The sequence below is a fragment of the Heterocephalus glaber genome, unplaced genomic scaffold (genome assembly GCF_053883595.1).
Source record: "Heterocephalus glaber isolate CG9 unplaced genomic scaffold, H.glaber_assembly_v1.0 deba00001743, whole genome shotgun sequence".
In the NCBI taxonomy this organism is placed as follows: domain Eukaryota; kingdom Metazoa; phylum Chordata; class Mammalia; order Rodentia; family Bathyergidae; genus Heterocephalus; species Heterocephalus glaber.
Window position 1 is genome coordinate 3,630,825 of NW_028258449.1, and position 13,612 is coordinate 3,644,436.

General features: G+C 39.7%; 1 protein-coding gene across 6 annotated transcripts in view; it reads right to left on the reverse strand.

Annotated features, from left to right (window-relative positions):
- Trak2 (trafficking kinesin protein 2) overlaps window positions 1-13,612 on the reverse strand; it is a 60,123-nt gene that overhangs the window by 21,005 nt on the left and 25,506 nt on the right. For 4 of the 6 annotated variants that reach the window (XM_004872288.4, XM_004872287.4, XM_004872291.4 and 1 more), the window contains 3 exons: window positions 9,111-9,305; window positions 2,247-2,323; window positions 554-670 (listed from right to left, as the gene is read on the reverse strand). In XM_004872288.4, coding sequence (XP_004872345.1) covers window positions 554-670; window positions 2,247-2,323; window positions 9,111-9,305 — 389 coding nt within the window. Of the gene's footprint in view, window positions 1-553; window positions 671-2,246; window positions 2,324-4,033; window positions 4,161-9,110; window positions 9,306-13,612 lie in introns of those variants that run through there. The other 2 variants (XM_004872290.4, XM_021250267.2) reach the window with 2 other exon arrangements.

The following is a 13,612-nucleotide window of genomic DNA, read 5'->3' on the forward strand; positions in this document are numbered from 1 at the left end:
TGGTTTCTGAGTAAAGATACCTATATTTGGGTACTTATTTTTCTTTTTAGTTTTTTTCCCCTTCTTTTATTTTTACTGGGTACTTATTTTTAAAAAAAATAAATTTAAAACCAGGCAGGGGCCGGGAATTTAGCTCAGTGGTGCCGCACCTGCCTCGCAAGTGCAAGGTCCTGAGTTCAATCCCCAGTACCACCAAAAAAAAAAAAACCCAAACAAACTAGAACAAATAAGTAATTTAAATAAATAAACTGAAAATCAGATCACAGACAAAGTGTACACACAAAGGCGTGGGGACAGTCCAGGAATCTAAGAAGCGTGTCACAGGCACTATGATGCTGAAAGGCTTTGAACTGATGAGAGCAGAGTACCCGAGCACTCTTCTGCATCACAGCATTTCACTCTCTACCGTTTAGCTCAATGGCTGTCAACAATTCAACAGGTACCAGTGTTACTGACCTACTGTCATCATTTCAGGGATGCCTGTGGAAAATATATTTCTGCACTGCATGAGATCTAATCATCTCATGGTACAAGTATCACATCCAAGGCTTACTTGATCAAAGGCTTGCCCCAACTGCTCCTCCAGGGCTTCATTCTGATCAGATAAGACATGATTCCGCTTTAAGAGAGCTTGTCCAATTCGAGCAGCTAGCTCCAGGTCACGATCCCTCTGTTAAAATACCAAATACATCTTTTCTTTGGGTACAGACAAAATTAGATAGCAATTTAGAAATTCTGCAGTTAATTTCAATACACTTTTTCAAATGTCCTAGAAAGCACTGAGATTCATTTTAACACGCAAATACCATAAAGGAATGTTTAACAAATTTTGGTCAAATATTATGTTTATAAATGCAAGAAGGAATCTCTTTTCTTGACATCAAGTGAGATGGTATTGATTATCCTAGTCATTAGGACCCAATAGTTCAACCTTTAGACTTACATAAGTTTAGGGAATTAGGAGATCGACATAAGACAAACAAAAGGAAAAAGAAAAAGAAAGTCAACATAGACTTTGAGGAAGGTGAGGTGTTGGGGGTATAGTTCAACGGCAGAAGCACTTAGCAGGCTGGAGGCCTTGGGTTCAATCTCCAGCATATATACAGACACAGAGAAACACACACACACACACCATGTATAGTAAAAGCCCCCAAATACGTTGAGAGGAACTGTGCAGGAAGCAGAGTAATGATACAGAATAAGGTCTTTATGACACAGGAACCAGGTGAGTATGTTGAAAACAGTTCCATCTAGAGCATACTCACATGTAGTCAGACCCTGCGACTTAAGAGGACAACACAGCCAAGAGCTCTGCCGATAACTGGTACAAGAATGACAATGTGAAATAAAATAGGAATAAAAGATTGGGCATTTTGAGACTAGAGGATTCAGCCTAGACTACAGAGAAGGAGCTATGATGCTGCTGGTGTGATGCAAGGAGGCCTGCAGGGAGGGTCAACCGGGTCTACTTGGTCACTTTTTTGGACAGATGAGCACTTGGCAAGGGCACGTGCCTGACAGTGATCATGATTTTATTTATAGGATGAAAAACCGTCTATACTTAATCTGCTTTACAGATGAATGTGGGTTCTGCTTTCATTAATCACTTAATGAGTAAAATTAAGCTTCTCTGCTTCCTCTCCATGGCACATGAAAATGGATGGATTATCTTTGCATTACAAGGCCACGTATCTTTTAGCCACACATGGAAGTCCTTCTGGGGAACTGGGCAGAGAGGACAGAAATGCACACCATGGAGAAAGTCTTTCACAAGATCAAGTGAAACTGAGTACAGAAGAGAACACCTTGACTGCCAGTTTTACCACTGTGCATATTAAAAATGCCATGGCCAGGGTGAGCTCAAAGAGCCCACACGAGGAGTAAACAACGGGAGATGCTCCCACCTGCAGGTGCTGGTCTGCAGTTGAGCTTCTTCTTGAACGGGCAGCTCTAGCCCAGGATAAGTAATAGCAAGGACAATTTTAAAACCATTTTTTTTCCTAGGAAAGGTAGCCAGCTGGCACCACATCAATCAATCTTCCCATCATCTACAACTTCACTACAAACTTCAGGAACCATCTACCCTGGAATGCCAGTTGGTATGCCAGTTGTTCCCACTGCAACCACCTTACACTAAATAACCCCAATAACATGTCGTCTTTTAACTGATAAACAATTTGACAGTTTCCAAATAATCCTCAAGTTTTAGCTTTTTGTACTAGAGAAAAAAAAAGATGTGTTCCTACCTCTGCCAGGAGATGTGTAACCATGTCAATGTCATTGTATGTTTTGGTCATCTGCTCCACCCTGTCTGTGCCTAGAACTAAAACAGTTAAAAACAATTATTTATAGGCCTCAGAAATAATAGATAATTTTAAATACTGGTAAGAATTGAAAGATAATGAGAAAAATTATAGGCTCAACGGTAGGAAACGAGATAAAGGCTTAAGATGAAAATACAGAACTTAAAAAAAGCTTAAGTATTTTTACTCCAAAAGAATTCATATTCACAAGTAGAGAAAGTGGCCCTTTAATCTAACCATGGTGCTAAGAAAAGAGGCAATTGAGAGTAAGGAACAGACCATTTTTCAGACAACTAAACTGGGTGGCAGAGCGAGAACAAAGGATTACAAATTAAGGCAGGTGCCTATAATCCATGCTTTCTTCTACTTCTACGTCAATAACAAATTAGGGGAAAATTAAATCAATACATCTGTGCTCTAAACTAATTACAGAAAACTAGCTAGTGGGGCTGGAGGTTCAGCTCAGTGGCGCCAGTGCCTGCCTGGTAGGAGCAAGGTCCTAAATTCAATCCCGGGTTCTGCAAAAAAATAGAAAACCAGCGAGAGGCTGCAAAACCGAGAGTAACCTGGAGCAGAGGTGCTTAGCTACAGATTCTGATTGAATTGATCTGGAGCCTCGGGTAACAAGCAGATTCCCAAGTGTTATGATGTGCAGCCAGGACAAAACCACCAACCTAGGGCTAAAAGACACCCAAAGTGAGAACCAGGCACCCTGGGACCTCAGACAAACAGTGTTCAGATAACTGCTTTAAAAGTACACGGCACGTGAGGGTCCAGTATGCTGAGCAGGTAACAACTGTGACTGTGGGTCACACATGAAGAAAGGGGAAGAAAAAGGACACTAATACAGTAAATAAATGTTCAGAATAAAAATGTTGTAAAGAGGAAAAACAAAAGTGCATCTCTTATCACTAATGCTCACCACTTGTCGCAGTATGAGAATTTAAGTTTGCTAGTTCAACGATCTCATTTTCTCCTAAGACTTTTCTGAGAGGAATTATGTGACATTTCCAAGATCACAAAGCAAGCCACAAGTGGCAGAGTCAGGATTTTAATATGCAGGTGACAATGCTCAACTCACCATCATCAGAAAAGCTACAGCTCTTCCCGCCATGCTGCTGTTTCTACCACAGCCACCCTAAGATCAAAAAGCCCTCATCTAGGGGCCAGGGATTTAGCTCAGTGGTTTTGCCATCTGCTGGGTAAGTGCAAGGACCCAAGTTCGACCCCTGGTAGCAAAAAAAAAAAAACCCTCATCTAATGAAACACCAGAGTATGACATCCGTGAACACATGTTATAAAATAGCCCAGATCTCAATTTTGCCTTTTTTCTTTTTTTGAGACAGGGTTTCACTATGTAGCTCAGGCTAGCCTTAAACTCACAGTGATCTCCTGCCTTAGCCTTCTGAGTGCTGGGATTACTACAGGCACGCACCACCATGCCTGGCTCAATTTTCCCTTAAAAGTGGGAGCATAGCAATACATACCTGTATACAAGAAAGGTTGGAAGGATATACATTAGTATGGGTGGGTTTTTCTTTTTTTGGTGGTAGTATGGATCCATCCCAGGGCACTCTACCACTGAGCTAGACTTCCAGCCCTTTTTAATTTTTATTTCTCTCAAAATTTTTATTTTGAGAGAGGCTCTTACTAAGTGCCCTCAGATGAAACTTGAACTTGATTATCTTCCTGCCTTAGCCTCCCAAACTGCTAGGATTACAGGTGGGTACCTCTGCATCTGGCTTTAAAATATTAGTAGTGGTTATCTCTGGATAGGAATTATGGTTGATCTGTTGCTTTCTTTTCAGACTTCTTTGTGGGGGTTTTTGGCTAATTTCCCATGAAGAAAAAATGTTTCTGCAATCATAAAAAAAAAACAACTCTTGTTAAAAGGTTTCAAAATATAAAAATTAAATTTAAGTTATTTATATATTATGACAAAAAAGTTAGTGCAACCATAATTCTCTGATTCTTATGCTTTATGTGAAGCAGACTATATATAACCAACCCGAGACTAGGCCACCACAAAGCTGAAGGCTTCTTCCCTGAAAGCTCATCGGTGCTCTCTCTCCCTGATACATGTTTTGATAAGGACACTGCCTGATGACTCCAGAGGTTCTCTGCAAATCTCAGAGCTCTCCTGTCACTGAGCACAGTAATTAAATGCTGCAGAAGCCACAGACCAGGACTGACCAGCAGGCTGTCTTTATTATAATCAGTTGTATCAAAATCTAACAGTTCTCTGTCATTAAAGAAAAATATGTTAAATGGTACAGAAATAAGCAATGACCTTTTCTTATTTCCCCACATAAACTTTTCTGTATATCAGGGAGATGATAAACATTTTTACAGAACAATGTGCCACTTGAAATTTTATTTAAAAATATATATTATCACATAAAAAATTTTGCCACTTGATTTCTGAAGGTTGTTCACTAATATTCACTGTTTTTTGGGGAAATACTTGGAGAATCAATGTTTCTGAAAATAGGAGCTGTGTGGCAAATGAGCACTTTCCTGGGGTTTTTTTTGGTACCGGGGATTGAACTCCGGTCCTTGCGCTCGCGCAACAGGCAGCAAAACCACTGAGCTAAACCCCCGGCTCTCTTTCCTGGTTTTTACTTTATGTTGTATCCGTGCCTAATTTCTCACACTATGTCCAGGAATACCAATGTCACTTCATTCTGCTGTCTGTCATTTACAAGAGATGGTGCATAACAGTTCTTTCACATGTCCCTTTCCAAGATACCACAATTTCTGAATTTTAAAAAGACTTCTAATCTTTCATTACTCTGCAACCTTCCCATACCAGCTCAAACCAAACCAAAATGACAACAAAAAATAAAAGAAAACACAAACACTGTCAACATGTGCAGTAAAATCTGCAAACAGCTCCTGATAACTACAGGCAGGGTGAGTGGTTTTAACCTGAAGTGAATGCAGCTCTTCCTTGTATAATACAGAAGACAATTCTGCAACATGGAAAACTGCCTTCTGAAGAACAGAGACAGAACAAAAGGAGAAAATGCACACCAGCCAGGCTGCCTTTCTCAACAGGGACCCCCCACCCACCGGGAGAATTACACACTGCAGACAATGATTTGAGGGACAAGTTTCCCAAATCTCTAGAGGAAGGCACAAAGCTAGTATACGATGTGTAGGTGTTAAGATTATACAACAGATGTACGAGGGCACATGCTTAATTCTCTTGTGAAACCAACTGAGAGGGCTGATCTAGGGGTATTATAAATCTGCTAGCCTTGAGGACCTGGCTGACGATTAACACTTTCTGAACATTATCAGTCACATTTTTTTTCATGCTAGTACAAGCTGATGATTTCTGAGGGCAGAATGTGAGGAAAAATATACGTACCAACGACAGGCAATAAATTCTGCAAGTATATTTATCTGTAAAATTGTACACCCTTCCTAATTCCTCGGTGAAATGGCTACTCACTTTGGTTTACCACGCTTCCTAGCAGTGGTTCTCAAACACGAGTGCACATCAGCATCACCAGGAAAACACATTAGTGCAGCCTGCTGGGTTCCAGCCCTGGTGCATCCAAGAATTTGCCTAACAAGTTTCCCGGTGATACTGATGGCGGGCCCACATTTTGAAAATGACTGCCTGAAATAAAACTTGTGTTACCAAACATTCTCCCTTCCTCTTTTTCTTATGCCTCAGAGAGTGGTGCTGGCAATCCTCTATTCCCAAATAAAATCTACGTTGTCTATTTTTGACCTCTTCACCAACAGATGGTATTTCCGGTCCTGTGTGTTTGGGTGCTACAGTTCGCCCATAGCTTACTGTCGGGCTTGCCTTACTGCAGTAAAATGAGGAAAACCCCGGATGACCTATTCAACACCTAAGACATTCCTTGAGCACCGTGAACTTCTTGAGCGAGTGTAGCAGGCACTGCTCTCAAGTGCTCTCAGTAAACAACCACTTTCTGGTTTGAGTCACTTCAGGAAAGCTCCCCGTCTTTACTGCTGTGAGAGAGGTTCCAACTGAAAGGCCCATGCTTCCCTCTAACAGCGTTTCCTTCTCACAGCTCTGTGCGTTACTTGTGAAGCATCTATGCTTGTGCCACCTCTCCTCCTCAGTGACTGGGCAGCACTTTAGTGAACACATGGATCCACAGCCCATGAGGGAAGCAGGAAGAGAGGCTCTGAGCCCTGGGATGGGCTGCCAGGAGGTGACAAGTTATCCAGTCACAAATCTGGACCCGGGGCACAGAGCACTGTGGGAAGAGAGGCCGGAGCACAGTTCAGTGGCAGAGGGCTTGTTTCACATTCCCAAGGCCCTGGGTTTGATCCCAACGCGGGCGCGCGCGCACACACACACACACACACACACACACACGGGAAAAGAAGGTTCTATATTCTTGCTTTTTAAACTTTGTTCAATCATATGTACTAATAAAAATTTAAAAATTTAAATAAACTTTGCTCAATTCTCTAAAGTAAATCACTTATCTTTTACATTCATAAGATACAAATTCAAAATGTGATCATACTTGATTAAATTATTAACCCAAAGAATCGATGTCTTTAAAATAATAGTGAAATTAAACTATAGTACAGAGATAAATTAGTGAACCAATTATAACCTATTTGTTTTATGATCTAGGTCCATCATCTATAGTTCAATTTTCAAATTACTGAAGTGAAAATAATACCAAGAGACTAATGGAAGAGGTTACTTTCCCAGAAACCAGAAGTATGGGCTTGTATTGTATGATTAATCTCAAGTTAAAAATTATTCCCTTGGGGCCCGGGGATTTAGCTCAGTGGTTCCAGCACCTGCCTTGAAAGTGCAAGGTCCCGAGTTCCATCCCCAGTACCAAGGAAAAAAAAAAGACTATACAAAACACATCACAGTGTTCAAGGGAATAATTTTATTTATTTATTTATTTATTTTTTGGTATCGGGGATTGAACTCGGAGTATAAAGTCTTAAAAAGTATTTCAGGGCCAGGGATTTAGCCCAGTGGTTCCAGTGCCTGCCTCGAAAGTGCAAGGTCCTGAGTCCGATCCCCGGGACCAAAAAAAGTATTCAGAATTTTCATACCTTTTTATTTTCTAGTCTTTTAATTTAAAAGTTCATCTTTTTTTTTTTTTCTTTTTTTGGAACCGGGGATTGAACTCTGGTCCTTGTGCTTGCGCAGCAGGCGGAGAAACCACTGAGCTAAATCCCTGGCCCTAAAAGTTCATCTTAAAAGTAACTCCATTAAATCATGATCCTAAGATACCTTGCTAAGCTATAGCTTTACTCTCCACCTCCCACAGTGTGGCTTACAGGACCAGGAACAAGCAAGGGGTACTTTCTATGTCATTTTATAAAAATAATGACAAATTAAGTTTATCCTAATAAAATTTCAGTTTGATAGTTTTTCTCAAAATATTTATAAAGTCGGGCCGCGGATTTAGCTCAGTGGTTCTGCCACCAGCCTCGCAAGTGCAAGGTCCCGAGTTTGATCCTCGGTACCAAAAAAAAAAAAAAAATTTATAAACTCAAAAAAAAAGAAGAGAAATGGAAATTAAAAATATTCCTTCTAAAATAATTTTCCAGAAATCCTAAGAAATTTCTCAAAACTAAAAACAAGGAAACTTTGAACATCTTAATTTAGCTTAATTCAGATAGCCAAAAGAAATATTAAGGACACAAATAGTTTTATTTGAGCTTCCTGATATTTCAATTCAAGTTTAAATGATGTTTAGAATCTCCTCCTCCTCACACTTGTAGGCAGTAAGTTCTAGAAAACTACAATAAAAGAGTGAGGCATGACAGTGCATACGTGTTTTCCCAGCACACCAGGGGCTGGGCAGGAGGATCATTGTGAGTTCAAGGCCAGCCTGAGCTACATAGCAACCCAATCTCAAAAAACTTTTAAAAAGAGAAAGAGCAAGCAAGAGAGAAAACTGTAAGAAGTAAATAAGTTCTAAGAGTTCCTGGTTCTGATCACTATGAAAGTCAGTACTGCATAATAATCATTCTGTAGCAATAATGTGCATTAAAAGCACAGAAGCATTCACTGGGAAAACGTCAAGGACCTGATACAATCTCATACTTAATTCAAGTTAAATGAATTTCACAAATACACCACTGATGCACTTAAAGACTTTGTACATATTCTAATAGGTACTATGCATATATCTGTATACTGCCATTAAAAAAAGAAAAACAAAGAAAGTTCAGCCTTAATGCAGAACTCTAAAAGAAGGATGAAGTGGAAACAGGTCTCCATATTTCAGAGTTTAGCTCTGATTCTGTCATTTCTAACAGGTTGGTGGCAACACGGATCTGTTTTCAGGACAATCCAGCTCAGTCCCTCACTGAAGCGTTCTCTCTGGATCTTTACGTACTTAAGCCACTGCATCTAGGAGCTTTGCTCTTTAAGGACTGACATAATTTCTGAGGCTATGTGGAATAAGAGAAAATAAATGCCAAAAAAGGTACCAAACTATTGGAATTACAAATGTTGACAGCTATACGGGGATATTAAAATTTCAAATAATTCACTAATTTTTTTAAAAGTCCTTTTTTCTCCTCAACCTGAAGAAGATATCTCCTAAAAGATGGAAGAAATGGAAACATCCACATATGCTTGCAACCTGGTCACTCAGAGCTGCAGGGATGAGCATCTTCCTGTACCAGATGTACACTGTCTCTCCCTGTGAAGTCAGCTACAGCATCAAAGCAGGCAAACACCACATAATCGTCAAGTGTTGAAAGTTTCAAAGTCAGTTCTGTGAAACCCACGATCTTATTTCCATGCGTAAGCTCTAACAGGGTAAAAACACTCACTCATGTAGCGGAAAGTCTCTTCAGCAAGGACTGGGGAGAGGGCATCAGACACATGCTGCGGCTGGAGCTGTGACTGCACCCAGTGCTGGTTCTCGTACAGGAGGAGCGAGTCCACCCTCAGCTTGTACTGCGGCAGCTGCTCCTCCAGCAGGCTCACCAGCTCCACTTCAGGGAGGTCCCCATCAGAGCAGACATCTAGGGGGAGAGCTCGTGTAATGAATTCAGCACATTTCAGTTCACCAGTGAAATAGGATTTTTTTGTTATTTGTGCCAGGGATCAAACTCAGGTCCTTGTGCTTGCGAGGGAGGCGGCGGAACTACTGAGCTAAATCCTCGGCCCTGAAATCAGATTTTTGAAGGCTGCAAACCAAAGAAACATTAGATGAGATCATTCTTCCACTGACTTACTGTTGTTGGTCTTTCTCTGGATTTCCTTAAAAAGAGAACTTCTAAAGTAAAAATAATGCCACAAAATTTAAATACACTCTATCAAAAGTATATTGCTTGGGGCCGGGGATTTGGCTCAGTGGTTCCGCAGTACCAAAAAAACCCCAATATATTGCTCGGTGAATATAACTATGTTTTTAAAACTTAATATGAATTGGAGACAATTTCTTATCTCTTCTGTAGAAATTTTTTTTTGGGGGGGTTACAAGGGATCAAACTCAGGACCTTGTGCTTGGAAAGCAGATGTGGTGCCACTGAGCTAAATCCCCGGGCCCCTGTTATCAATGTTTTTAAAGGAGTCTATCTCCACTTACATCTCGAGCAGGGGATTGAAGAGGAGCAACACAAACGAACCAGCAGAAAACAGTCAATTCAAAAAGGACAAAATTCAATGTTCTGTAATAATAAAATCTGAACATTGTGGAAGAATTTTTTTCAAAATATGTAAAATTATGTTTTACTATTCTCTATCAATAGCTAGAAATTTTTTAGTATATGTGGGGCCGAAGCGAGCACAACTAGAAATTTTTTAAAAAATTAATGTCTACAAAGCACTCGTAAGTACTTGAGAATTTTTATTTTAAAGTGTGGTATAATTAAAGACTTAAGTATGTGAGAAGGATATTTAAAGGAGAAAAAAACATAGCTTCCTCCTAACAATCCTCCCTTGCCTTCAGATATACATTTCCTAGGATACAGGCGACTGTCCTGGGCACAAGTCCTGTCTCTGCACATAACGTAATGTGATGCCGGGTGGGTTACCTACCTCTAAGCCTTGCTTCTCATTTGTACAATGGCTGTGACAGTATTGTGTACTTATCCACAGTGGCTGTGTGAATTAAGTAAGACGAGCAGGAAAAATACTCGTACTTAGGAACAGTGCCTGGCATGCCATGGAACATTTGCTAAATATCTTCATTATTGTTTCGCTGATGAGTTTTTAGACTTAGCAATCAACTCAAGTCTAAGGTTGCTGGAGCATCTACATAATTACAGAATACGCATGGTGGCAGGCACTTCAGAAACCACCCATCCTGTCACCTACCTAAGGAAACAGCCATTCAGGTGAGTGGCTTACTGAGGAGCACTAGGCTTGTGAGATTTCCTGTCCAGTACTGTGCCCACACAAGCACAGGCTCCCCTTACTGCTGTCCCCCATTTCCTCCCAGGACAGAGGCTGGCCACTTGTCCTAGGACAGGCTCCCACACATCATGCCTTTAGCAGACCGTATTAGCCTTACAGATCTGCTAACTTCTCCAGACACCTACTTTATTTATTTTCCTATTTTTCATTCTTAATGTCAGAAAGAACTCGGGGCTCTGGCAACAGACCCAAGTTTCTAAATTTACTCTTCCACTTATTAGTTGTGGATGTTAGATACATGACTTATTCTGTCTTCATTTCCATTCTGTGAAATAAAGAGAATCATCTACCATACACAGTAATAGTTAGAAGTAAGTAAGTTACAAACAACCAAAGCACCCAGGATAACATTTGGCACACAGTAGGGCTCCCTGGAGGCTGTTCACATTGCTACTTTCTCACTAGCGCACTGTCTCTGCACACCACTGGGATTTTCTTCTTGATGTGTCTGCTCCTGGTGTCCTGTTTCCAGGATACCAGGACAGGAAGATGATGATGTCCATCATCTAACACCTCCCAAATTTAGCCATTTAAGCGGGGGGATGCCTTATCTCTTTTAACATACTTAAAATAGAAAAAACACAGGATGTAATTATCCACCCTCTCACTTTTAAGCGATGTGGTATTTCCTTTCTGAGTAGTAAAAAGAAATATGCTCTAACTCTGGCAAAGAAAACAAACTTTAAAAGGATAAATGTGTACTACTTGACATTAACTTATTAATAACAATTTAATAAGTCAAGGACGAAGGCCAGCAGTGTCAGATATCCCTATTTATCCAGAAGGAGAAGCAGGCTTTGTAATGCAGATATAAATCTTAGTTATGGCTCTAAAGAAGCTCTCAATCCTTGACAAATCTCTTAAATAACAGCCCTGAAAATACATTCAAATTTTATTACGACAAATTCCAAGTGATGGTGCAACTTCTTCTTGCCACACATATGATGTATACAGGTTGTCACTATAATACTTGCAGGAAGAGAGGGTGAACATAAATATACAGAAGTGAAAATGCAAACTATTCAATATTCAAGAGTGTAATGGAAATGAAGAGCAAAACTGATGCTGGGTTAAAGAGAAGTTTTCTTTCCTTTTTTTTTTTTGGTACTGGGGATCGAACTCGGGTCCTTGCGCTTGTGTAGCAGGTGGTGAAACCACTGAGCTAAATTCCCGGCCCAGGAGAAGTTTTCTTTAAGTATTAATGAAATCCTGTGAAAACTCAAGGTCATAATTTATTATTTCCAAAAAAGTAATTTTAAAAATGAATTCACAACCCAAATTTAGTAGACTGAGCTAAAAATTCTTCAGACTAGCTCCTTCCACCTGCTTCCATATTTCTGATGTACTATTTATTACTCTTGTTTGCCCATGCTCAACAAGGTCCTCTCTACCATTTTACCCTCCAAATGTCTCTCCCATATTCTCACTTCTTCCCAACTACACTGTCTCCATTTTAGATTCAGAATGTCCTTTTGTTTCTGTTGAATATGGCCTCAAAATTGGTCTGCCCTCATCACAATCAAATCATCCTTCACAGTATTATATCACTCTCCTACAGAAAGGTAACAGGTCTAAATTTAATCTTGCCAGAATAGAAAAAAAACCCTACTGAATATTTTGAACAATCACTAAAGACTGTACAAGGTTCATGCCTACTGGTAGTGGGATTAAATTAATGCCAGAATAAAGAATACCACTGTGGGGTCCACAGACCCACATAACAAAGATTAAAACAAACCTCAAAAAGATAAACCTTGTCAGAAAATCTGCCAAAACAAATTTTGATACTTTCCCAAGGAAGGCAATAAAAATCCAAACACCTGGGCCAGGGATTTAGCTCAGTGGTTTCACCACCTGCTGCGCAAGCACAAGGACCCGAGTTTGAGCCCCAGTACCAAAAAAAAAAATCCAAACACCTAACAATGTAACAGTCACAATGTCCAGCATCCTGAAAAATTACTTGATATGTAAAGAATATGCAATTTGAAATCCATGATCAAGAGGAAAGTCAAGAGAAACAGATGCAGTAATGACAAAGAACAGAATTAGCAATTTCAAAACAGCTCATAATTAGTATGCTCAAAGATTTAAAAGGAAAATATGAACTTAATGAAGAAAAAAATAGAAGATATACGAGACATTTATAAAATGTAGATAAAACTGGCACATAATATCAAAAGTGAAAAATTCAAGGGCTGGGGATTTAGCTCAGTGGCTCTGCCGCCTGCCTTGCAAGTGCAAAGTCCCGAGTTCGATCCCTGGTACCAAAAAAAAAAAAAAAAGGGAAAAATTCTCTGGGTTAAGATCAGCAGAGTAGGTGTTCTCCAGAGAAAAGTTCAGCAGGCTTGAAGGCACAGCAATGGAAATTATCCAAATGATAAAACAAAGGGTAAAAAATTGGGGACAAAAAATGAAAACTCACATCAGTGACCAACAATTTAACATACACACAGTTACAGTTATAGAAGAACAGTAAACAGGTGAGACCAGAAAAAATATCTGAAGAAATCATGGCCAAATCCACCAAATTTAATTAAAACTACAGACTCATAGCAAAGACACTCAACAACTTCAAATAGGATAAGCACAAAGAAAACTATGTTAAAGTCAAATTGCTAAAAACCAGTAATAAAGAAAAAATCTTAAGAGCAAAGAAATAGGGAAAAAAAGATACACTAAAGTTACAAAAATGAATTGAAATTATTCACTGGACACAAGGTAGATGACAGTAGAACATCATCATTAAAGATGAAGAAAAAAGGGTCACTAAGAGTTCTGTACCAATGAAGACACCTTTCCAAAAAGCTGAAGAGGTTTTTATCTTCAGCGAAGTAAAAAAACTTAACTATTCATTGACACCTGACCTATATTATCAGGAATGTTAAAGCTCTTTAGGCAAAAAGGATGCCAG